The sequence below is a fragment of the Furipterus horrens genome, unplaced genomic scaffold (assembly GCF_987537825.1).
Source record: "Furipterus horrens unplaced genomic scaffold, mFurHor1.1.pri manual_scaffold_5, whole genome shotgun sequence".
Classification (NCBI taxonomy): domain Eukaryota; kingdom Metazoa; phylum Chordata; class Mammalia; order Chiroptera; family Furipteridae; genus Furipterus; species Furipterus horrens.
This window is the reverse complement of record NW_028327175.1, coordinates 146,855,701-146,881,635: the sequence shown is the minus strand read 5'-3', so window position 1 is coordinate 146,881,635 and position 25,935 is coordinate 146,855,701. Positions and strand designations below refer to the sequence as shown.

At 38.8% G+C, this 25,935-nt stretch overlaps 1 protein-coding gene across 11 annotated transcripts in view; it reads left to right on the top strand.

The window, feature by feature from the left end:
• Positions 1-25,935, top strand: part of PCDH15 (protocadherin related 15) — a 686,961-nt gene that overhangs the window by 327,823 nt on the left and 333,203 nt on the right. For all 11 annotated transcript variants that reach the window (XM_090279288.1, XM_090279289.1, XM_090279283.1 and 8 more), the window contains one exon: positions 16,329-16,437. In XM_090279288.1, the coding sequence (XP_090135414.1) occupies positions 16,329-16,437 (109 nt within the window). The remainder of the gene's footprint in view (positions 1-16,328; positions 16,438-25,935) is intronic.

Here is a 25,935-nt window from a genome sequence, read left to right as displayed (position 1 = left end):
CTAATGAACTCTTTCAGTCTTATTTTGTCCTGGAAACACTTTCTCTGCCCTTCTATTCTAAATGACAATTTCGCTGGATAGAGTATTCGTGGTTGTAGGTTTTGGATTTTCATTACTTTGAATATTTCTTGCCAGTCCCTTCTTGCCTGCAGGGTCTCCCTTGAGAAGTCAGCTGATAGTCTAATTGGGACCCCTTTGTACATGATTCTTTTCTTCTCTCTTGCTGCTTTTAAGATTCTCTCTTTATCTTTAACTTTTGACATTTTGATTATAATGTATCTTGGAGTGGTTCTCCCTGTGTCCAGTTTTTTTGGAATTCTCTGTGCTTCCTGGACCTGTAAGTCTATTTCCTTCCACAAGTTTGGGAAGTTCTGCTTTATTATATTTTCACTTAATTTTTCAATTTCTAGTTCACCCTCTGGCAAACCAATGATTCTTATGTTGGGCCTTTTATAGCTGTCCCAGAGGTTTCTGATCCTCTCATCCTTGCTTCCCGTTTTTTCTCTCTGCACTGGTTGACTGTTTGTTCCTTGTTTGTGTTCTGGTTTGTTGATTTGAACTCTGGATTTTATTTCCTCACCATCTGTCTCGTATGTGGTTTTGTTCCTTTCAGTATGAGTGTTTTTTGATTCTTTCTCATCTTTTTCCAAATCTTTTGTGAATTCTGTAAGCCACCTGATAACAATGGCCCTGAACTGAGCCTCTGACAGGTTTCTTATCTGTTCATCTGTCAGATTCTTCATCTGTTGCCTGGTGAGCTGTGCTACCGGGATTTCTATAGTTGTCTGCCTCATTTTGACAGATGCGTTTTGTTTTCCTGGGCCGGCTGTCGGGGGCAGTGCCTGTGTACTCGTCACAACCCAGCAACTGGCGGCGATCCACAACCTTTCTCGCCGCGCTGTGGCGCTTTGTCGTCACTGCCCAGCGACCAGTGGCGATCCGCAACCTATTTCAACCTGTTTCGCAGCCCTGTGGTGGTTTGTGTGGGGGCGGGGGTCCAAGATGGATTCACACAGTTATTCCGCTAGGAGACCGGGATCCGTCCTCCCGCCCCCCTGGGCCTCACTGTTCAAGGCGATGTGGTGGCTGCTTTCCCCAGCGTTGGGGTCGCGAGCCACTGGGGTTCGACTGCAGCCGGGATTGTCCTCCCTGCCGCTGGGATTGTTCTCCCTGCCACTGTCCCTGGTGTTACTGCAAACAGCACCACCCCCTTTCGCTCCCCTTACCTGCCCAAAGGGCACCGCTGGTTTATAACTTCATACGTTGGGCTTCCGTGTAGTTTTATTTTCTGGAATTTCTAGTTATCTTTTGTTTTGAAGTAGTTGTATTCCTCTCTAGTTGTAGAGGGAGGCCAAGCATGTCCGTCTAAGCCTCCATCTTGGCCGGAAGTCTGAAATGTAGGTATTATTAACTTAACTTTAAAAATTATTTATTCAAGCTCTGAGGGATTAATTAGTTTTTTGGAAATTTTCATTGCTACTTATTAGTAAGTTTGGCATATTTTGTTGTAAGATACAGGAGTTCACCAAACTCAGTCTCCTGGAATGTTTATGAGACTTATCATATTATTTAAAACATTTTAGCAGGTTCAGTGTAATGTTACGTGTATGTTGCTCATATAACATATCATGCAAATACTAAGTCAAGGATATTTAGAATTGAGACAGTACTTCAGTTTTCTGTATTTCAACCAAGGCTGAATGCTTTACTAATTAAATACACTAAATATTAACTATAGGTTGTTATTTTTAAGATTCACTGCCCCAGTGAATTGTGTGATAAACAATAGATATTAGACCTCACTTATGAAGAAAAAATTTTAAGATATAAAAATTGGCTAAATTAAAAAAATACAGCCTATTCATACATAATACAAATTTAAGAACCACATGAATTATGCACTCTTAATTTTAGGGGTGATATCATAAGCCAAATCCTATAGTTCCATATAGACCATGGCACATTTTTGTCTGATGCTAGGTAAAATTATGAAAATATCTTACTTCTGAAATCTGAGGGTTTCCCTTGAATGTATCTTGTATGCAAGGTAATCATTGGAACACCTAAAATAACAGAGTTGGAACTTCCTTAAAATTACATTTTTCTTAATCTTCTTTTGTGATTACTTGTTAATACATTTGTATTCATTATGTAAATATAAAATAAGTTGAACTGAAACTCAATTTTAATCTGTTAGTGAGGTTGTAGAAGGAGTAAATAACTTTGCTCACTTCAAAACTCTGTCTACTGTTATCTTCTCAGACGAATTTGACAGTTGAATGTGAAAATATTATCTTAGATCAATTCAAAACAAAAGACTCCTCTCTAGAAAACTTACTGGATGTCGGCAGCCATCCGTCTCGAGAGACGATAGTGTAGCTTCTTAAGAGTCTATCTGCATCGCCGAGAATGGCTGTGCAGTCCGACTCGGGAGTGACACGGTATCTGTCTCCTCCCTTGTTGAATCGACATCTTGTGATGACGCTGGAGTGTCCTCTCCAGTGAAGCTGAAGCTACAGAGCCTGGGCGGGGTGATATGGAGGGTCTGCTGTTGCCCATGCAGCAGACCCCCCCTCTCTTCGCAGCTGAAGTGTCCAAGGGAAAGACGGAGTCAATACAGCTTGGCTTCAGGTGCGCCGCAGGAGTTGCCGGTGATGACTACAACGTCAAACCGCCTTAGGGACTCCGGCTCCGGATTTTCTGTCGGGGTTTACTCCCCTAGCCTTTCCCCTGAAGAGGTATGCCGCAAGGCAGCGGAGGTTTTTTGGAGTCAGAGTTTTCCTTCTCTGATGTGCCCTGACTGGAAGATCGAACCAGCGACACTTAGCTCGCAGGCCGACGCTCAATCCACTGAGCCAAACCAGCCAGGGGGTTACTGGATGTGAAGCATGTACATCTAATGGAATTGAATCCCACAGTACTTCTAATGGAGACATTATTTTTGTTACTTACTAATAGTTTCTATGATTATCTTCACAATAGGAATCTCTTAATATGGACCAAATTCATTTCGGGATAAATCACCATTACTAAATACGTCAGGACATTTAACTCTGTTAATTCAAACAGCAGTGGAATGCAAGTCTGCTATCCTATGCACTTTTAAAGTGCACCTGTTAGCTTGAACAGAATTCAGGAGACATGACTTTATCTCGAAGATAAAGGAGACTACAAAGAAAGCATATTTGCTTTAGAGGAAAGGTACTGAAGAAATTTAGTGTTTCGGTGGGCTTTTTTATATGTCTCCTGGAATTCAACTTAAGAAAATACGTTGAAAACTGTCGGGCACTAGGCTGCAGGTTGTAAACAGAGTTAATATAGTTTTTGCCCACAGGCCAATAAAACTTTAGGTAAAGAGGTAATTATGGCAATTATACAGTGATAGAGGAACATTTTTATCTTTCCCTTAAGGATACCCAAGTACATTTGATCCACAGGTAAGTTTCTTATTTATTCAGCATATTGTTCTTCTATAATCCAAACAGTAAAATTAGAAGCTAAGTGAAATGAGGGGAACAGGAGAGGAATAAGGAGCAGTGATTTCTACCCACTTGAAGAGAGTATGTTCCTCAAAAGAAATACATTTCTGAGTTGCTTGCCTTTTCACATTTATTGTGGATGTTGTTCTGGTAGTAGCCACTACTGGACTATTTTCTTAGTAGTAGGTATGAGGGGTGACCCCCCCAAAAAACTGGAATTTACTTATAAAATGTGTGTATTTATTCTTACACGTTTAAACATCAGTCACTTTCAAAGTACCCTCCATTTGATACAATACATCTAGCAAGACATTTTTTTCCACTGCTGAAAACAGTTTTTGGACTCATTGATTTTGTTGCCTTTTAGAGCTTCTGCCATTTTTTGTTTCAACTCTTCCACATCAGCAAAACATTTCCCTTTGAGGCTTTTTTCATCCAGGGAAATAATAAAGGTCACTCGGGGTGAAACAAACAAACAGACAAAAAAGTTGGTTGGGGCAAGATCAGGTGAACAGGGAGGGTGGGGCATGGGGGTAAAGCCATTTTTAATAAAAAATTGCTAAACACTCAGTGCAGTGTGGGCCAGTGTGCTCCTAAATCACCCATCATGAAACAGGTAAACGTGTTGTCTTCAAAAATTCACTAAAGCCAAATGCAGCCTCCCACTACAATGCCAGCTGGTACACTGACACAGATGGGTTCATAGAACACTCACCTAGTTGAGGAAGCCTGTAGCACAAGGGGCCTGCCTTCCAGAAAATAATTCCAGTTTTGGGGGGCCCTCCCCACCTCATAAAATAAAGTCTACTTGAAGAGTAGTGATCTCTTACCAGAATGAACCTTTCTTTCTTCTTCCTTTCTTTTCTCCTTCCATCCTTCCTTCTTTCCTCCCTCCTTCTTTCTTTTTTTGCTTTCCTTTCTTTCCCTTTCCTTTCTTTGTTTCTTCCCTTCTTTCTCCCTTTCTTTCTTTCTCCCTTTCTCCCTTTCTTTCTTTCTTTCTTTCTTTCTTTCTTTCTTTCTTTTCTTTCTTTTTCTTTCCTTCCTTCCTTCCTTCTTTCCTTCCTTCACTTCCTTCCTTCCTTCCTTCCTTCCTTCCTTCCTTCCTTCCTTCCTTCCTTCTTTCCTTCCTTCTTTCCTTCTTTCTTTCTTTCTTTCTTTCTTTCTTTCTTTCTTTCTTTCTTTCTTCTTTCTTTCTTTCTTTCTTTTCTTTCTTTTTCTTTCCTTCCTTCCTTCCTTCTTTCCTTCCTTCACTTCCGTCCTTCCTTCCTTCCTTCCTTCCTTCCTTCCTTCCTTCCTTCTTTCCTTCCTTCTTTCCTTCTTTCTTTCTTTCTTTCTTTCTTTCTTTCTTTCTTTCTTTCATTTTTTGAAGTCTTCTAATTCACCAATAATTCACTGATATACAGACACATATTTATGCACACATGATCAACTACACAACTAATACATAATTACAATGATCCTTTCACAGTAAGTGAGCTGTGGTCTTTTTTTTTTATTTTTTTTTTATTTTGGTTTTTCAATTACAGTTGTCCCCTTTTCCCCTAATTTCTCTCCCCCACCCAACCCACCCCCTCTCCCGCAATCATATCCCTCCCCGTTGTCCATGTCCATGAGTCTTTTATATACGTTCTTTGACTAAACCCTTCCCTTACTTATCCCCCTTCTCTCCCTCTCCCCTCCCCCCTATTTACTGCTATTCTGCTCTTTGTTCTATTTAGTTCCTTTGTTTGTGTTGTTCTTTAGTTTCCTGTATTAGGTGATATCATATGGTATTTTTCTTTCTTTGCCTGGCTGATTTCACTAAGCATAATTCTCTCTAGTTCCATCCATGTTGTTGCAAATGGCAGGAGTTCCTTCTTTCTTTCTGCTGCATAGTATTCCATTGTGTAAATGTACCACAGTTTTTTGATCCACTCATCTACAGATGGGCACTTAGGTTGTTTCCAGCACTTAGCTATTATAAACAGTGCTGCAATGAACATAGGAGTGCATAAGTTCTTTTGAACTGGTGTTTCAAGATTCTTCGGGTATAATCCTAGTAGTGGAGTCGCTAGTTCAAAAGGCAGTTCCATTTTTAATCTTTTGAGGTAATTCCATACTGTTCTCCATAGTGGCTGCACCAGTCTGCATTCCCACCAACAGTGCAGTAGGGTTCCCGTTTCTCCACATCCTCACCAGCACTTGTTGTTTGTTGATTTGTTGATGATGGCCATTCTGACTGGTGTAAAATGGTATCTCATCGTGGTTTTTATTTGCATCTCCCTGATGGCTAATGATGTTGAGCATTTTTTCATGTGTCTATGGACCTTCTGTATGTCCTCTTCGGAGAAGTGTTTGTTCAGGTCCCTTGCCCATTTTTTAATTGGGTTGTTTGTTTTCTTGATGTTGAGTCGTATCAGCTCTTTATATATTTTGGAAATCAGTCCCCTGTCTGTGATGTCATTGGCAAATATGTTTTCCCATATGGTTGGTTTCCTTTTCATCTTGCTGATGTTTTCTTTTGCTGAGCAGAAACTCTTCAGTTTGATGTAATCCCATTTATTTATTTTTTCCTTTATTTCTCTTGCTTTAGGAGATGTTTCCGTGAAGAGATTGTTACGTGAGATATCTGATATTTTCTTGCCTATGTTTTCCTCTAGGACTTTTATGGTGTCACGACTTACATTTAAGTCTTTGATCCATCTTGAGTTTATTCTTGTGTGTGGTGTAAGTTGGTGGTCTAGTTTCATTTTTTTGCAGGTCCCTATCCAGTTCTCCCAGCACCATTTGTTAAAGAGACTCTTCTCACTCCATTTTATGTTCCTTCCTCCTTTATCAAAGATTAGTTGACCATAGAGGCCTGGGTTTATTTCTGGACTCTATTCTGTTCCACTGATCTATATGTCTGTTCTTATGCCAGTACCAGACTGTTTTGATCACAGTGGCTTTGTAGTATTGTTTGATATCTGGTGTTGTGATTCCTCCTGCTGTGTTCTTCTGTCTCAAGATTGCTTTTGCTATTCGGGGTCTTTTTTGGTTCCATATGAATTTATGGAGTATTTGTTCTAGGTCTGTGAAATATGTCATTGGTATTTTAATAGGGATCGCATTGAATCTGTAAATTGCTTTGGGTAGTATGGCCATTTTGATGATGTTGATTCTTCCCATCCAAGAACATGGTATTTGCTTCCATTTATTTGTTTCTTCCTTAATTTCTTTCTTCAATGTTATGTAATTTTCAGAATACAGGTCTTTTATCTCTTTGGTTAAGTTTACTCCTAGGTACTTTATTTTTCTTGTTGCTATAGTAAATGTTATTTTCTTTTTTGTCTCTGTCTCTGCTATTTTATTGTTGGTGTACAGAAATGCCTTAGATTTCTGTATATTTATTTTGTACCCTGCGATTTTGCCAAATTCACTTATTATATCTAGTAGTCTTTTAGTGGAGTTTATAGGATTTTCTAGGTATACTATCATGTCATCTGCATATAATGAAAGTTTTACTTCCTCTTTCCCAATTTGGATGCCTTTTATTTCTTTTTCTTGTCTGATTGCTGTGGCTAGGACTTCCAACACTATGTTGAAAAGGAGTGGAGAGAGTGGACAACCTTGTCTAGTTCCTGAGTTCAGGGGGAATGCTTTCAGTTTTTGTCCATTGAGTATGATGTTGGCCTCAGGCTTCTCATATATAGCCTTAATTATGTTAAGATATGCTCCCTTTATTCCCATTTTGTTGAGTGTTTTCATCATAAATGGGTGTTGTACTTTATCAAATGCTTTTTCTGCATCTATTGAAATGATCATGTGATTTTTGTCTTTCATTCTGTTTAGGTGATGTATTATATTTATTGATTTGCGAATATTAAACCATTCTTGCATCCCAGGAATGAAGCCCACTTGATCATGATGTATGATCTTTTTGATGTATTGCTGGATCCTGTTTGCCAATATTTTATTGAGGATTTTAGCATCGATGTTCATCAGTGATATTGGCCTGTAGTTTTCTTTCTTTGTTGTGTCTTGACCTGGTTTGGGGATTAGGATAATACTGGCGTCATAGAAAGAGTTTGGGATTTTCCCCTCTTCTTGGATTTTTTGGAACAGTTTGAGGAGGATAGGAGTTAGTTCTTCCCTGAATGTTTTGTAGAATTCGCCTGTGAAGCCATCCGGTCCAGGGCTTTTGTGTGCCGGGAGATTTTGGATTACTGTTTCAATTTCCTTCTTTGTTATTGGTCTGTTGAGACTTTCCACTTCTTCTTGATTCAGTTTTGGAAGGTTGTATGTTTCTAGAAATTTGTCCATTTCTTCTAGATTGTCAAATTTCTTGTCATACAGTTGTCTGAAGTAATTTCTAACTATCATTTGTATTTCTGAGGTATCAGTCGTGATTTCTCCTCTTTCATTTCTGATTTTGTTTATTTGTGTCTTCTCTCTTTTTTTCTTGATTAGACTGGCTAGAGGCTTGTCGATTTTGTTGATTTTTTCAAAGAACCAGCTCCTAGTTTTGTTGATCTTTTGGATTGTTTGTTTAGTCTCTATGTCATTTAGTTCTGCTCTGATCTTGATGATTTCATTCCTTCTTCTTGCCCTAGGCTTTGTTTGTTGTTGTTGTTCTAGTTCTTGTAGCATTGTGGTTAGGTTTTTTATTTGAGATTCTTCTAGCCTTTTCAGATATGCCTGTATTGCTATAAACTTCCCTCTCAGGACTGCTTTTGCTGTGTCCCACAGGTTTTGGGTTGTTGTGTGCTCATTATCATTAGTTTCTAGAAACTTCTTGATTTCTTCTTTGATGTCATTGTTAACCCATTCATTATTTAATAGCATGTTATTCAATCTACATGAGTTTGGGTGTCTTTGATTTTTTTTTCTGAGGTTGATTTCTAGTTTCAAGGCATTGTGATCTGAAAAGATGCTTGATATGATTTCAATTTTCTTGAATTTGTTGAGGCTTGTTTTGTGACCTATCATGTGGTCTATCTTTGAAAATGTCCCATGTGCACTTGAAAAGAATGTATATTTTGCTTCTTTGGGGTGAAAAGTTCTATATATGTCAGTTAGATCCATGTGGTTTAGTGTGTTGTTCAATGCCTGTATATCCTTGGTGTTTCTTTGCTTTGATGATCTGTCTATTGTTGATAATGGAGTGCTGAAGTCCCCTACTATGAGTGTGTTGTTGTTGATATCCTTTTTGTGGTCTTCTAGTATTTGCTTTATGTATTTGGGTGCTCCTATGTTGGGTGCATATATGTTTATCAAAGTCATATCTTCTTGATGGATTGTTCCTTTAAGTATTATGAAACATCCTTCTTTGTCTCTTTTTATTGTCCTTGCTTTGAAATCCATTTTGTCTGATATGAGAACTGCTACCCCGGCTTTTTTTTCCGGTCCGTTTGCTTGGAATATTTTTTTATATCCCTTTACTTTCAGTCTGTGTAAATCTTTTGTTTTCAGGTGTGTTTCTTGTAGACAGCAAATATGTGGATCCTGTTTTCTTATCCATTCCGTTACCCTATGTCTTTTAATTGGAGCATTTAATCCATTTACATTTAAGGTTATTATTGACGTGTATTTATTCATTTCCCTTTGTACCTCTGTTCCTCTCCTCTCTTGTTTTTTCCTTCTTTTTTCTTAGAACACTCCCTTTAGCATCTCTTGCAATGCTGGTTTGGTGGAGATGTATTCTTTCAGTCTTCCTTTGTCTGAGAAACTCCTTATTTCACCTTCTATTTTGAATGAGAGTCTTGCTGGGTAGAGTATTCTTGGTTGTAGGCCTTTGTTTTTCATTGCTTGAAATATTTTTGACCATTCCCTTCTGGCTTGTAATGTTTCTGTTGAGAAATCAGTTGATAGCCTTATTGGAGCTCCCTTGTATCTTATTTGCTGCTTTTCTCTTGCTGCTTTTAGGATTCTCTCTTTGTCTTGGAATGTTGCCATTTTAACTGTGATGTGCCTTGGAGTGGGTTTTTGGGGGTTCCTCTTGATTGGAACTCTCATTGCTTTTTGGACTTGCATAGCTTTTTCTCTCATCAGGTTCGGAAAATTTTCTGTCACTATTTCTCCTATCAGATTTTCAATTCCATGTTCCTTTACTTCTTCTTCTCGTATTCCGATGATCCTTAAATTATTTTTCCTAATGCTATCCTGTAATTCCCTTACATCTTGTTCATATTTTTTCAATCGTTTTTCATTTTGCTGTATTGTCTGGGAGTTTTTCTCTACATTATCTTCTAACTCACTAATCCGATCCTCTGCTTCATTTAGTCTGCTTTTGACTGATTCTACTGTGTTTTTCAGTTCAGAGATTGTATTCTTAAGTTCTTCCTGGTTCTTGTTAACAATTTCTATGTCTTTTTTTATGCTGGTGTAGTTCTCTGCAAGTTCCCTGTAATTTTCTTGGAGCTGTTGGTAACTTCCTTGAAGGTTGTCATAGTTGATTTTAAGGATGTCGAGTATATTGAGCTTCTTTACCACCATTGTTTTGAATTCCATGTCTGACATTTGGGCTATGTCTATTTCGTCTATCTCTCTTTCTGAGGATTCCTCTTTTCTTTTCATTGAGGGGTTATTTTTGCGTCTTACCATGTTGGATTCTTTTTTTATTTATTTATTTATTTATTTATTTATTTATTTATTTATTGGGGGGGTAGTCTGCTTTGACTTCCCTCCTTTGTGGTGTAATATTCTTTATCGAAGGTCTGGGAGTTTCAGTGGTGCAGTCTCTTTGATATCCTGAGCCTGATGGTCTTGAGTTACCCTTTATGTCGTTTGTTTATGCTGTTTGGTTCTATTTCAGATGTTCTTTTATAGGATCTTCCTTCTGGCTAGTTGGTTGAGAATCACTCTATCCACTTTGTCTTGAGTTCTTTTGTGGATATGCTGTTAAAGACATAAACACACAGCCCAGGCAGGAGACCCACACCCTCAAAAAGTATCCCCCAGTCTATCCTGCTATCGTTAGCCAACTAGCCCATATTAATATAAATGTAAAGAGATTTGAGCTTTTATACTATAAGAAGAATAGATAAGAGTTGTTTTTGGGGAGGAAAAATATAATTTTTGATAGAGGGGGTGATAGATTAGTAATATTTGAGACTGTGCAAGCCAGTTAGTAATATTTACATTGTATGTTAATAAAAATAGAAGAAAAGGATAAAAAAATACATAATATAGTAAGAAAGTGGGATTGTATTGTATTTGGGTTTATATAGTAATTATATTATATTATTTAGAGTTATAGGGGGGCTAAGCTAGACACACAAATGAATAAACAACGATTAAAGAGAAAGGATGAGAAGGAGAGGTTATATGCAACACGTTAGTGATAAAGTTTGTTATTATTGGAAGAGGTGAAGGAAAAACACTCCCCCAAAAAATCCCCAAGAAAATAGAAGAAAAGAAGAAAGAGAGAAAGAGAAGAAAATAAAAAATTTACCACAACCCCCCCAAAAAACCCCAAAAGGTAAGAAAGAAAGGAACAAATAAAGATAGAAAAGAAAGAATAAAGAAGAAAGAAAGAAAGAAAAAAGAGAGAGAAAAAAAATTGAAAAAAAAATATATATATACCCCCCAAAACCCCCCCAAAAAAACCCCAGGAAAAGAATAAAGAAAGAAGGAAAGAAAAGAAATGATTAAGAAGAAAGAAAGAACAAGGGAGAAAAAATTTGGGAGAAAAAATTTGGAAAAAAAAAATTTAAAAAAAGCGACGTTTTTACTCCGTTTTAGCCTTGGTGTGTTGCCTTCTTTTTCTGGGTCCACAGCTGGTCTAGTGTGGCAGGTCAGAGGTTCTTGTTTTTTGCAGGACTGGTGTGCACCCCCAGTTGCCGCTATGGTGCGCGCCCGCGGTTGCCGGCACGGCGCGCTCCCTTGCTGCCTGCTGGAGCCAGTTGAGGTGCCCTTGCGCTCGAGCCTTTGCGCGCGAGCCCCTGCGCGCTCGGGCGGCCCAAGAGTTTGCCCCGCGGTTGGAGTCCACTGCTGCCGGGCCGCGGCGGTTCCCCGTTCGCGCCGAGGTGTCCCTGCGCGCGACCCTGCCCGTGCGGGCAGCCGAGCGCTTTCCCCGGGATTGGCTCCTGCTGTCGCTGGGCTGCGGCAGTTCCGCGTTCGCGCCGAGGAATCCCTGCCCGCGTCCCTGCACTTGCGGGCGGCCCGAGAGCTTTCACCGGGATTGGCTCCTGCTGTTGCTGGGCTGTGGCAGTTCCGCGTTCGCGCCGAGGAATCCCTGCACGGGTCCCTGCACTCGTGGGCGTCCCGAGAGCTTTCCCCGGGATTGGCGCCCCCTGACCCCGGGCTGAGGTGATTTCGTGCTCGCGCGCCACCCCGTGCCCTCAGTCCCACTGAGCCGAGCACCAGGAGTTGGTCTCTGGCCTCTTAGGGCAGGGCCGGGGACACTTGTGCTCAGTGGAAGCGAGCGTCCGTGGGTCGCCTCCTCCCGCTGTTCTCATGCTGCAGCCGCCCGCCTTCCCTCACCCGTCTGGGTGGGCACAAACAGGGCCTGCGCTAGTGGTCTGCTTTCCGGCCTGGGGCCCTGCGCCCACGGGAGCTGTCTAGGGGTGTCTGTGCACAGTTCTCTGCCTGTTCAGTGGGCCCTCCCTGTGCCCGTAGGGGCACTGATCTTATGTCCGTTGGGGAGTGTCCGAGGGATGCCTGGACTCACGGCCCCACGCACCTGGGCCAGTGAGTGAGAGCACTTCCCTATGCGCGCCCCGCGACCCAAGGGTAGGGTTGGGGAGTGGATGAGCGCGCCTCTGCGCCTGGCCTCCTCCAGAACGGCCTACCACACCCAAACTTTCCTCCCCTCTCCACCGTCCACTAGAGAAAAATATAAAGGAGAATTATGTTCTCACTTGCCCGGCAGCACGCTGTCTCCTGTCCTTCAGCGCCAATGCCACTTGGTCGAGTCCCGTCTCTGCCAGCGGGCTGAGCTGTGGTCTTAACCCAATACCAGGCTTAGCTCATAGGATGGTTTAGATGGAATGTTACAAGGAAGGTTTCATTTTATAGAGCCTTTAGTAGGAACCCCCAGAAACTTTCTCAGATCATTCTAAAGATTTAATTATCCTACACTGGCTAAATAATTTTATACATAATCAGTTTCATGTTGGGTCAGAATATGTGAGATTTTATGGTATGAGTCTTATCCTTTTAACATAATACAAATTGACAAAAGTTATAAAATATGTACTATTTGCCAAACATTGTGAATGATTACAATTCTTTCTTACTTTAAGGAATGGTTCCCTTTAGACTTTTCTTGCTTTTGTGTATACCCTTTCAATGCAGTGCTACTATAGAAATTTTAGTGGAAAAGGTCAAATAATAATGCATGTTTTTATGATATATACACTTTTCTAAGATAAATGCTACTTATCTTTATTGAAAAATATATTAAATATTTAACAGTATCACCCTAAACAAAATATAGTATTCTTTAATGTTACGTATAGCCGTGCACCACTTAATAATGGGAATATGTTCTGAGAAATGTGTCATTAGGTTATTTTGTTATTGTGGGGACATCATAGAGCACACTTTCACAAATCTAGATGGTGTAGCCTACTACTGTAATTGTATGTGCTATATCTTTATATCATCGTTAGTGCAGTAGGTTTGTTTACACCAGCATCTCCACAAATATGAGTAACTGTAGTGCAAGCCCTTAAAACTGGCTTTTCTTTTCTGCACTGCAAATGCCTGATTTAAGCTTTGATTGCTCGGGCCTGCACGTCAAAGGTGGACATCTCAAATAAATACTTTGCCAGTCACATGACTAGATAGTCAGGTCACTTCCCCCCACGGAAGCTCCTTTATTTTAGAAATCTTGGTTGATTTCAAGAATTGACCTTTTGGGTTTCTTGGTTTTGTTTTTCTCTCTTTCTGTACTTTGAATTCTTATTCTTGTGTTCTAAATTCATCAATGAAGAGTGAACACATCCATCAACCCCAATAAAAGCAGAACCCTAGGTCCCAGCACAGGTGCACTTTTTCTACCCAGGGCCTCGCTGTGAGCCCCATTGTCTTGCCTTGTATGCCATACAGCTTTTGAGTAATGAACTCTACTTTTTCTCCAAAGTTTCCTAATGGTTATCACTGAAGGGTAATAATAATAAAAATGTGTCTTGTAATCATAATAAAAAACTCAAGAGTCAGTCCAGTGGTAATACTGGCTTTGAAAGGGGCAAACCCATGAGCCCAGGTGAGTTTCCTCAGGTATTTCTAGACCATAGCACTACTATTGATAGACTAAGAAGGCACAAACAGAAATACTTTGCACTATGACATGATAGGGCTACTACATCACTAGGCTACAGGACTTTTTAACTTCTCTATATTCTTATGGGACCACTGTCTTATATGAGGTCCATTGTTGACTGTAACATCATTATGTAGTCTATGACTGTATTCCATTCCTAATGTTAAAAATTCTCCAGATTCAAAGATCACAAACTGCTTGGCAAATAATCTTAGAAATCATACTTGAGGGTATATTCATTTTGCCCTGAATTCTAAGTTTTCTGAAAAACTTATAAATAGTAGCATAAGGAAAACATTTTTATATTAGTTGTTGATATTATAGGACAAGACAAAGGTTGAGTTCTAATAAATTAAGATAATACGGTGCTCCCAATTTTTCAGAAACTTACTGAATCCTTTACCAAGAGGGTAAATTTTATTTTGTTCCCACTAGAATACTTTATTTATTTATTTATAATATTAAAAATAGTACAGGCCATGGGAACTACATAGTCTAATAGGACTGAGTGGATTTAAATAAACATAATTTATCCCACCCACCCTCACTTCCAGACAAATTCTCCTGAGAAATTTACAGTTTGCTATTTCCATTTTTACTTCTTCTGATGATTACCAACATAATTTAAAATAGCACACTTGTTTCTATTTATTTCTTCAGTTCTCACTATGAGATATATAAAAAAATGAGGAATTTAGCACTTCTTCCTTCTTGGTTATTTGCTTTTATTTTTAATTTTTATTGTTTATATAACTTTAAAGAATATGCTTAAAACTCCATTGTTCATTTCAACAACTTTAGATAATATAAAAATAGGGTTTTAAACTACATAAATAATTACCCAAACTAGCACCTCTTGTGTGTTGGTTATTTAGCAGGGCCACAGAAATAAGCAGAGTGGAGGTGATGAGCAGGGATACCCTAAGTATCAAGATCTTTTTGCATTTAGCTCTAGCAGAAGAGCTCAAATCTTATTTTTTTAATTGTAAATAATTAAATTACTTTTAAAAGATGGAGTTAAACCAGGAGCCTTTACTATATTTCCCTGATCATGGGAAGTGGGATAGAATTGCAGAAAACCCTGAGGTTTGTAATTTTTTTCAAGATGTGAGTAGGGCCACAAATTTGGGAAAGTTACCGCATATTTAATTAGTTGAATCAGAAGTAATGTAGCTCAGCTGTAAACTAACTTTGGCTGATATAATCAGATTCCTTTGAGAAACAACTAGGAAGATCTGATCAACACTTAACTCCTACAAACATATGTACTTTAAAGAGCACTGGATTTTTTTCAATTTACAGGGAAATACAGGTATTACACAGAAAGTCAGCTGACTGTTGGGAAGGTGCAGGTGTATGTATGCATGTGTAGGAGATAGGTAGAGAAACAAGGAGAGAGTGAAATTGAGAGAAAGCAGGAGAGAAACAGGTAGTGGGGAAAATAGTTTAGCAAAGCGTAGTATTGTGTAAGAATGGTAGTCATCTGGACTTAACTGAGTAATTTTGATATTGATTTAATATTTCATGGTTCTAAATCCACATTTAAAGAAGTAAATAGAATATTGGTAAGTTATCCTTACCTGAAGCCCTTTATTTTTAGAAAGATAGAGATAGCATTTAGGCCACTAAGAGCCCATTGGATATTATGACTTCAACAGAGCTGCTAACATATATGCAAGCTCCAAATTGTTCTTCAATGATAATCTTTAATTATTCCAATTTCAGTAACTCATTCACATATTTTTATTAATATATATGTATAACAATAATAACACAGGGTTGGCAAACATAGGTTTATAGTTGTGAGTAAGCAAAACACAGTTTATTCTTGTATTATTATTTACTAATTTTTGTAATATTTATTTGTATTAAAGTTGTTGCTCTTCTGTTACAATGGCCCAGTTTAGTAGATGCAACAGAGACTGACAAATCCTAAAATATTTATTATTTGATCTGTCATAGAAAAATGTTTGCCAGTCTTGATAGCAGAACAGAATACTTCTGATCATCCAGTTAGGAAACACTGACTTACAGAAATGTATTGAAACTTTAAACTGAATCTTCTTGCAGACAATTATAAGTTAAAACTACATACCTGGATAATATGTAATTAATCTTAACTATGTGAAATTTGCAATAATGGGATTCTGATTTCTATTGAATTAAAGCATCCATTTTTAAAGCTTTTATTTTAATATTGTTAATTTATGTGAAACTTGAAAACATGAATTAGGAAGAAAAGAATATAGGTATTCTTACAAATCTTATTTAAAGTCAAAGGTAAAAAACAATATTTGATAGCTTTATATTTCTTTTAATAAAATTATCTAGAGAAAATTAAAAATGTATTGATATCTCTCTTGTTTTCCCTTTAAGATAAATTACTGATGTAAATTTCTATATATGTAACTATTATGTCTTTTTATTCTGACTTGGAGGACAACTTGCTTCCTCTTCAGGTTCAAAATTAACTTGCCTAAGGTGTTATATTACAAATAAAACATGAGTTCAATTACTGGCTCAGTTGTTATCTAGCTCTTCAAAGTATAATATCTGAATGTCAGTTTTACATGAGGTATTAGTAATAAAGCTGAACTAAATGCTCTGCATTATTTTTTTTCCAGGAAGAACTGAACCCCATCATTGTTACTCCACCAATACAAGCCATTGATCAGGACCGGGACATTCAGCCGCCATCAGATAGGCCAGGCATCCTCTTCTCCATCCTTGTTGGTTTGTATCTGCTAACATGTTACACTCCCAGTTATCACTCTGGAATCGGGGGTGGGGGGGATGTTATCTCAAAGCAGAGTAAACACCTTTAATAACAAAGACTTTTTTTCAGAAATTATTGTTATTTTTTAAGTATAACTAAATTTAAAGACATTTATTTTCTTTCTCAGAATTAGTTTCAATGAAATATGTAAAAAAAAAACAAATAGGAAAACTATTGGAGAAGCAAAAAAAAATTACAGTTTAATCTACATATCAATAGTTTCTTCAATATGACCTTATATAGAATTCTCTAAGAAAAAAATTGAAAAACTTACACTGTTTTCTCTGCTTATATTTTATTTTAGTGGCTACAGTTACACAATTCTTAAAATATATGAGTGAATTAAATAAGGGCATTTGCAGTCATATGGGAGAAAGAAAAAAAGATTATAATTAGCCCAAGGGCACATAAAACATTATAACCTTGGCTAATTTTTCCTTGAAAAATATCATAGAAGCTGTTTTAATCCATCCTTGTGCATATACTGCTAATTATACCAAAAGCAAAAATGATGAGAACTTGATTATGTTACTCAACCTGCTTTTTCCCCATTCAAATTGCTTTTGCTAAAATATGGATGTTGCTGCTTTGCAGGAATTTGAGTCTCTAGATTCAAACATGCATCTGAGACAGACTATATATCTCTTAATAAAGGAGTTGTTTTTGAAGTATGCTTGGAAATAACTATTCAATGGATTTCAATATTACCCTCACCTCTTTCTATTACCATGCATCTGACCTATGTTTATGCACACATACATAAGAAAGCGACCTGCAGACATTAGACAGGTTTCCAAATATGATACTATAATCTACTTAAAAATGCTGTCTGTAAAATAAACTCAAGTAATTCTGTTCCAAGCCTTTGGTCTCTGGAACTACAGTATACATATATCATATGCCAGTTACTAATATTAGACTATTAAATTTTTTTAAAAGCTCTTATGAACATAAGCATACACCTCTTTTAAGTCTCTGGGCACCTTGGCATAAAGAGAAATAGGCATTTTTCATTTAAGGTGTGAGAGTACATCAATTACTATGCTAGATGCTGTAGATATGAATATGAGAGTTAGATGTTCTAAGTTAATGTGTGTAAAATATATGGCTAAAAACATGTCAAAAGATAAATTAAAACACATAGTTTTAAGCACTATAAATAAAGTATGAGCTGCATATCATGTGATGAGAGTACTAAGGATTCCTAAGAGACTTACTTAGAAATTTAGGAAGAGTTGTTTTAGCAGAAATACTGGGAATTTCAAGTAGAAAATGTCAGACAAATTATCTAGATAGATAATACAGCATTTTAAAGTCCGAAGGATGAAATTTAAAGATAGTCTTGGGGAGGCATGGTACTCAGAGTGTGCTGGTATCCACTGACATTCCTAAGTATTTTTTTTAACTTTTAAAAATTAAATTTATTCTTTCTTTCAATAAATGAGCAACTAATCTATGGCACAAGACAGATTTCTCATTTTGTGGAGCTGGTTTTCTGGCAGCAGAGACAGGCAATAAATAATATAATACACAAATAAAAAATATACATATTATAAAAAATAGAAGGTGGTCAGGGCTATGGAAAAGAACAGAGCAGGAGGTTGAATGGAACAGGAAGTACAAAAAGGTGTTGCAAAATAACTTGCAGTATTATGCCTCATTAATAAGTTGAGATTTGAGCTAAATTGAAGGCATGAGAAAAGAGTTTCCAGGCAGATATTAAAGCTTGAACTTGCATGGTTTGTTTCAGAAACATTAAGGAGGTGAGTGGCACTGAAGAGCATTGAGTGAGGGGGAAATAAAAAGAGGGTGTGCGAAATAAGAGGGGATAGATAATATAGAGTTTTGTATACTATTGACCTACATTGTCATTTACTCTGAGTAAAATGAAAAATGAGTGCAGGGATTAAAGCAGAAAAGGGACATAATGATGTTAAGTTCCTCCAACCATTAACTTTAGGATGGTGGATAGTCCTAAAGAGTAGACATAACCTCTAACACTAAATTTGCTTTCACAGCTGTGTTAAGTGAAACATTTGCACTTCTAGAAGGCTGGGCATTATAGGGTTTGAGAACATAGCTTCTGGATTTTCACTATCCATGTTTATATCTTAACTTTAACACTTGCCAACCATGTGATTTTATTCAAATTACTACCCTCTCTGCCTCAGATTGCTCCTCTTTAAAATGGAGTTGATCAAAAACATTCTTTCTGTAAAGGGGTTTGGAGGATTTGATCTAATAGATATAAATATGTAACAGTATTTAGAAAACGTTAGTGCTCAAATAATGTTAGTAGGTGTTATTACCATTATGAAGAAAAATAAAGCATGCTTTCTGTCACACAAGACTGGTAAGAATAGAAGTGGGCACACACACACACACACACACACAGATTATGACTGCATTCTTTACTACATTCTGGCCTTTCAAACATTAAGTCGTCGGCGGCGGCAGCCGTCCGTCTCGAGAGACGATGGTGTAGCTTCTTAAGAGTCTATCTGCACCGCCGAGAATGGCTGTGCAGTCCGACTCGGGAGTGACATCGTATCTGTCTCCTCCCGTGTTGAATCGACATCTTGCGATGATGCTGAAGCTACAGAGCCTGGGCAGGGTGATATGGAGGGTCTGCTGTTGCCCATGCAGCAGACCCCCCCTCTCTTCGCAGCTGAAGTGTCCAAGGGAAAGACGGAGTCAATACAGCTTGGCTTCAGGTGCGCCGCAGGAGTTGCCGGTGTTGACGACAACGTCAAACCGCCTTAGGGACTCCGGCTCCGGATTTTCTGTCGGGGTTTACTCCCTTAGCCTTTCCCCTGAAGAGGTATGCCGCAAGGCAGCGGAGGTTTTTTGGAGTCAGAGTTTTCCTTCTCTGTCAAACATTAAGTAACCTTGCACATAGTCTATTAGGTGCATTTTCTTGTGTCTTTCTAGTTTCTAGAATTTTGATATTAACTTTAAATAAACTCCACCAGATTGGAAACTGTTTTTTTTTTTTTTTTTGATTTTTGGGTTATTTTCCTCTTTGACCAGGAACTTATTACTAGTGAATAAAATGAAGTATTGTGGATTATTTTTTATTATCCCTTATGCATGAAAGAAGTTGTATTTTATGGCACAAATTATTGAGAGATGTTTTTTTAACTGTACAGGTCATATTTACTGAATGTCTATCATCCATATTTTATGGCTTCCTGTGAAAATTCTTTCAAAGAACTATTAATTTCCAAATACTTCGAACTTCTTAATTTTTCCCATATAAGGGTCATATAGTACAGAATTGTAAGCCACAAAAGTTGGAACTGATAAAAATAGATTTCCCTAAAATGGGAGCATAGACGATTCAAAGATGAATATGTTATTGACAGTAATGAGATGGGTAGGGTATATATCTGTAAAGGTAAATTTTGAAATGCTTTTACAAAGAGCCTCCAAAACACAGTGACATAAATCAAATACAGTAAAAAATTATTTCTTTCTCATGTAATCACCCAAAAGTTTGTGGGCCTGGGTTTGTGGGAAGGATTTCCTTAATACTTGGTTTGCTGTCACTCCAATCATTAACATATGGCTGTCAGTGAAAAACCATGATAAAGTCTGGGCAAGTAACTATGGAAATGAAACAAAAATTGCCAAAACATAAAAACAATATAAGTTGGAAAACTATAAGGGGAGCTGTAGAAACAGTGGGTAGTCTTTTAGTGGTCTGTTGCTATACAATAAACCAGTCCAAGAATTAGTGACCTAAAATGGCAAAGATTTATTATTTGTCATGTTTCTGTAGGTTGATTAGGATCAGCTGATCAGTTCTGCCTTATTTACATGCAGTTGAGTTTACTCTAATGTTTGTATTCAGCTGGGAACTAAACAGAGAGACATCCAAAGTGGTTACTCGCGCCTTCTCTCCATTTGGCTTCCCCTGACTCAATAGTCTTCTCCACGGCATTGGTTGTTGCCTTCTAAGAGAATAAAAGTGAAACATACCGGCCTTCTTAACGCTTTGTCTTGGGACTGGAATGAAATCATTTCCACTACCATCTACTGGTCAAAGCAAGCACAAATCTAGCTCATATTCAAAGAGAGGGAAAACAGATTTTTCCTTGGTGGGAAGCAAAAAATCTGTTGCCATTTCTGATCTACTTCAAGTTATTAGTTTTGATCCCTTATCCCAAGAGTTAAAAATACATTTGAGTAAACCCTCCAATATTTAAAAATTATATATGTATACTATACTATTATGTGTTAATATTTTAATGCTCAGCAACTGCATAGAGCACTTATTATTTATTATATTAGATATAAATCCACATTTCAAATAATTTTATTTATTGTTTAAAAATTGTCAGTGTGGCTTTATTTAAGGACTGCTTGAATTTTCATGATTTGGTCTAATAACATGACAGATTAAGCTCTTGTACTAAGAGAATGGAAAATGAGTGTCCTGCCCTTTCTTAGTGTTCACTTTTGCATGCATCATTAGTGTTATCTTTAATCTCAGGTTCATTTGAAGAAATATTTTCCAGCAAGTTACTCACTTTTGTGAGTATTAGTTTTGTGGAAAGTGAATACTACAAAATCCAGGTCACTTTAACTTGCCAAATGTAAACCAAAACCCACTGCAACATGCTGAAAGCAAACAGGGGATAGAGCAGCTATCACCCCTTCCACATGGTATAATTGCCTCACTTCCCTCAAGACTTCTCGTCTGTGTTTCTACAAATGCACCACAAACAGCAAGTGTCACTGAATATTAATTATTTTAGCCAATTTTTGTAGTATTTTTAAATAAAATTAAAGTTTTAGTAAAAGTGATAACTATAAATGGCTCAAAAACAGTGATCTTAATCTGTGCATCTTAATGTATATAAGTTACACCACTAAATAAAAAATAGAAATGTGATTTTTTTACCTCTTAATTCCACTTTGGGGATGACCACAGTAAACAATAGGTAAAATTTTGTTTAGAACAATGAGAGATTAAAGTGGAATTTTAGAAATGTATTTCAGTGATTATAAGTGAATGGAATATCAGAAGATTAGGAAGCTATAACAGTGGTACAAATAAGAAAGGACAAGATTCCGGCTAAGGAGAAGGTTGGACTATACAAAAGAAACACATTGGAGCAAATGACAATGACATAGGCAAGGAAGAATCATGTGGACAGTATACAGAGAAATGTAAGAAGGAATATAGTGATCTGAACCTGTCTAGTCAGAAAAATGGTTGTACTGTTAGCAAAAATTCAGTTCATAATTTTCGTACCTTTTTTGGGGGTCTAAATTACAGCTATGAACATATTCCCTAAATGGGTGATTCTCAAATTTTAGATTTGAGATTTTTCAAAATAAACATTCCTGACCTTCCTTTTCAGAGATTCTGATTCAGAAGGTCGGGAATAGGACCTAGGTCTTTTGGATGCATGAAGACCATGAATTACACTCCGAAGTACTGTCATAAAAATACATGAAAAAACAACCCTGTCAAATCTTTGTAGAATTTACTTAGGTTGAGAATTGGCTACTTGTATAGTAATTTAGTTTTCTTAAAAGACAAGTAAAAGATAATTTGAGATTTTTTTTTGAGAGATTATAGAATTGTTGGCAATATTTTGGGAAAGAAAATGCAGTTTACGATTCTTCAGAAATAGCTTAAAAATAAGTTTGCAAAGGGAATGAATTTAGACCTAAGGTGGTATGGAAAATGGGGAATTGAGAGAAAGGGAGTGTATTTCTCTCTAGCTGCCTTAAGATTCTTTTTTTTGTCTCCTGAATTTAGTTATAATGTGTCTTGGTATGTGTCTGTTTGAAGTCATCTGACATGGATTTCATTGAGCTTCTTGGATATTTATAGTTATGTCTTTCATCAAATTTGGTAACATTTCAGTCATTATTTCTTCAAATATTCTCTTTCCCTTTTTCTCTCTGTGTTCTCCTCCTGGAAGTCCAACAAGGTATATGTTGGCATTTCAAAAGTCTTTTGGGCAATGTTCACTTTTGTACAGTCTTTCTTCATTCCTTTTGTTGCTCAGACTCAGTAATCATCATTGCCATGTCTTTGAGTTAATTGAGTCTTTTTTTGACCTCTTCAGATCTGTCTTTGAGTCTATCAAGTGCATTTATATTTCAATTATTATACTTTTTAGCTCCAGAATTTCTTTATACTTTCTTTTTAAGTTTCTGTCTATTCATATTTCCATTTTGTTAATACTGTGTTTCTTGACTTTCTCTACATTTCCTTTAGTTCTTCGAACACCTCAAAAATCATTGTTTTAAAATCTTTCCTAAGTAGGTCATTTGGCAGGTGTTTTTCAGGAGCAGTTTCTGTGGATGAATTCATTTGACCCTTGAATGGACCATACTTTCCTGTTTGTTTGTTTGTGTTTTTGAAAACTGAAGTTTTGAAACTAAGAATGTGGTAAAGCTAAAACAGATTTTCCAACTTCCTCAGGTTATGCTGTTTAATGTTATTTTTTGTGCATTTATTTTTTTATTGTAAACAAAGTTTACAGATGTCAACTTAAGGTCTTTTCAAGCATCTTTTGAACATGTGTCTTTCTCTAGTTATGCACGGTGACTTTCTTATCCACCTCTCCCCTATAAAATGTTGCTTTTGAATATCCTAGCCTTTAACGTCTAGCTTCCAAAAGGGAAAAACAATGAGAAAAATAAAGATGGAATTCACTTTAGCTTAGCAGGAGGAGCTTATAACATGAAAGGTGTGACAACAATGGTTGCCTGCACCTCTGTGAACAGAAGCAGCAAACACTCAACAGAGTGTATGTAGTCCTCTGCTTTTTGGAGCACAGAGTCCTTTTTGTCAGGGCCTGGCTCCCACAAACAGGGTGCAAGCAGCTCCAAGAACATGTATACAGCTTCCTTCAAAGAGGCTGAGTGGTGGGGTGTGAGTAACTGCTACTGTGCTCAGAACTGTAATTGACAGAAAATCTTCACAATTTACTGTTCAACACTTCCCCAGGAAGGTTTCAAGACTTCAATAGACCAGAGTTCCAAGATAGTTACATCAGGAAGATTCTACCAATGTAATCGTTGCCTCAGTGAATAGATGGATTCCTGGTCTTTCCTGCACTGCTACTTTTCCAAAATCCCTCAATTCAATACCAATGTGATTTTGATAGATTATGGGGAATTCTCCATCAGAAGTTTTGTAACATTCCTTTACCAACACCAGCAATGTGTGGAAGTGCATGTTTTCTCAGACTCACAAATAGACTATGACTTCAGTATGGACCATTGCTAATCTAACATTAAGGAATGAACATTTAATGTAGTTTTAGTTTGAATTTTTTATTCTTACATACAAATGTGAACACCTTGGTTTATGGTCAAGATTCATTTGCATTTCTCTTTCTGTGAACTCTCTGTTCATCCTCTAGCCCAAACCCGTTTTAAATGTATTGTTCATGCTTTTCTTTACTAATTTTTTTCTAATTTGTAAATCTGTATACGTTAGGGATAGGAACTTTTGTCTCAGATGTCATCGTCATCGTCATCGGCAGCCGTCCGTCTCGAGAGACGATGGCGTAGCTTCTTGAGAGTCTATCTGCACCGCCGAGAATGGCTGTGCAGTCCGACTCGGGAGTGACAATCCCTGCCACACTTGTTACAGGTGAAGGCAGATGGCCGTTGTTGCTGCTGTTGACGCTGCTTCCGCCTCGATCTTTTCTGGACCGCCTCCTCGTTGCGCGCAGCCTCTGCACGTGACGTACCTTGCCTGACCGCGAGCCTCCAGGCTAGGCGGTCGTCTGCTTGAACTTCCCATGTGTTGAGATTGATGGAGCATTGTGTCATGTCCTTTTTGCAGATGTCTTTGAACCGCAGTTTTGGGCGCCCTGTCATCCTCTTGCCTTCTGCTAGCTTGCCGTAGAGGAGGTCTTTGGGAATACGGCCTGCATCCATTCTTTTGACATGGCCGAGCCACCTGAGGCGTCTCTCACTAAGAACTGCATGCAAACTGCTCATATTGGCTCGCTTCAGCACCTCGGTGTTGGGAACCTTATCCTGCCAGGCGACATGCAGGACGCGTCGCAGGCACCTCATGTGGAAGCTGTTGAGTTTCCTTTCGTGCCTTGCGTAGGTGGTCCACGTCTCGCTGCCATAGAGGAGAGTGCTGAGTACGCAGGCTTGGTAGATGCGCAGTCTGGTTTTCTCAGTGAGGCTGGAATTGTTCCACGCTGGCCGGTTCAGTCTGGCCATAACTGTGGCTGCCCTGGCGATTCTCCGGTTGACCTCCAAGTCGACTGACAGAGAGCTCGAGATGGTGGACCCGAGGTAAGTGAAGTCGTTGACAACCTCCAGGGTGTATCCGTCGATGGTGATGCATGGGGGAGTCCCCGTGCCTTGAGCCATAACATTCGTCTTCGTCAGGCTGATAGCTAGTCCAAACTCCTTGCATGCGTGGGAAAGGCAAGTGACTAGCTGCTGGAGTCCCTCTTCGGAGTGTGATGTCAAAGCTGCGTCGTCGGCAAAGAGCATCTCACGGATGAGCACCTCTTTGACTTTGGTCTTGGCTCGTAGACGGGCCAGGTTGTAGAGCTTGCCATCGGATCTGGTGTGAATGAAGACACCCTCGCTGCAGTCCTTAAAGGCGTATTGGAGGAGCATGGAGAAGAAGATTCCGAACAGCGTAGGCGCGAGGACGCAGCCCTGCTTTACTCCGCTGCTGACTGGGAAGGCCTCAGAGGTTGCGCCGTTGTAGGACACCGTGCTGTGCATGTTGTCGTGAAAGGACATGACCACAGCAAGCAGATGTGGTGGACAGCCAATCTTCCGTAGCAAGCTGAAGAGTCCGCTTCGACTGACCAGATCAAACGCCTTCGTGAGGTCGATAAAGGCGAGGTAGAGTGGTTTATGCTGCTCGTGACACTTCTCCTGCAGCTGGCGTAGGGAGAAGATCATGTCCACTGTTGATCGGCCAGCTCTGAAGCCGCACTGGGACTCTGGGTAGACGCGGGAAGCAAGGGTCTGCAGGCGGGCAAGAGCGACCCGGGCGAATACTTTGCCGACGACGCTGAGGAGAGAGATGCCCCGGTAGTTGTTGCAGTCGCTGCGGTCTCCTTTGTTCTTGTACATGGTGATAATGTTGGCGTCTCTCATATCCTGGGGGATGTAACCCTCCTTCCAGCAGAGACAGAGTAGATGGTGGAGCGGCTGTAGCAGGACTGGTTTCCCACTCTTTAGGATTTCTGGAGGGATTCCGTCGCTTCCTGGTGCTTTCCCACAAGTGAGGCGGTCGATGGCTTTGCCGAGCTCTGCCGCAGTAGGTGGGGTGTCTAGCTCCTCCATAACTGGTAGGTCTGGGATGGTGTTAAGAGCAGTGTCTGTTACGGTGTTCTTCGTTGCATACAGCTCGAGGTAGTGCTCAGTCCACCGCCGCATTTGCTGTTCCTGGTCAGTGATGACCTCACCTGTCTTGGACTTAAGGGGGGCGATCTTGGAGG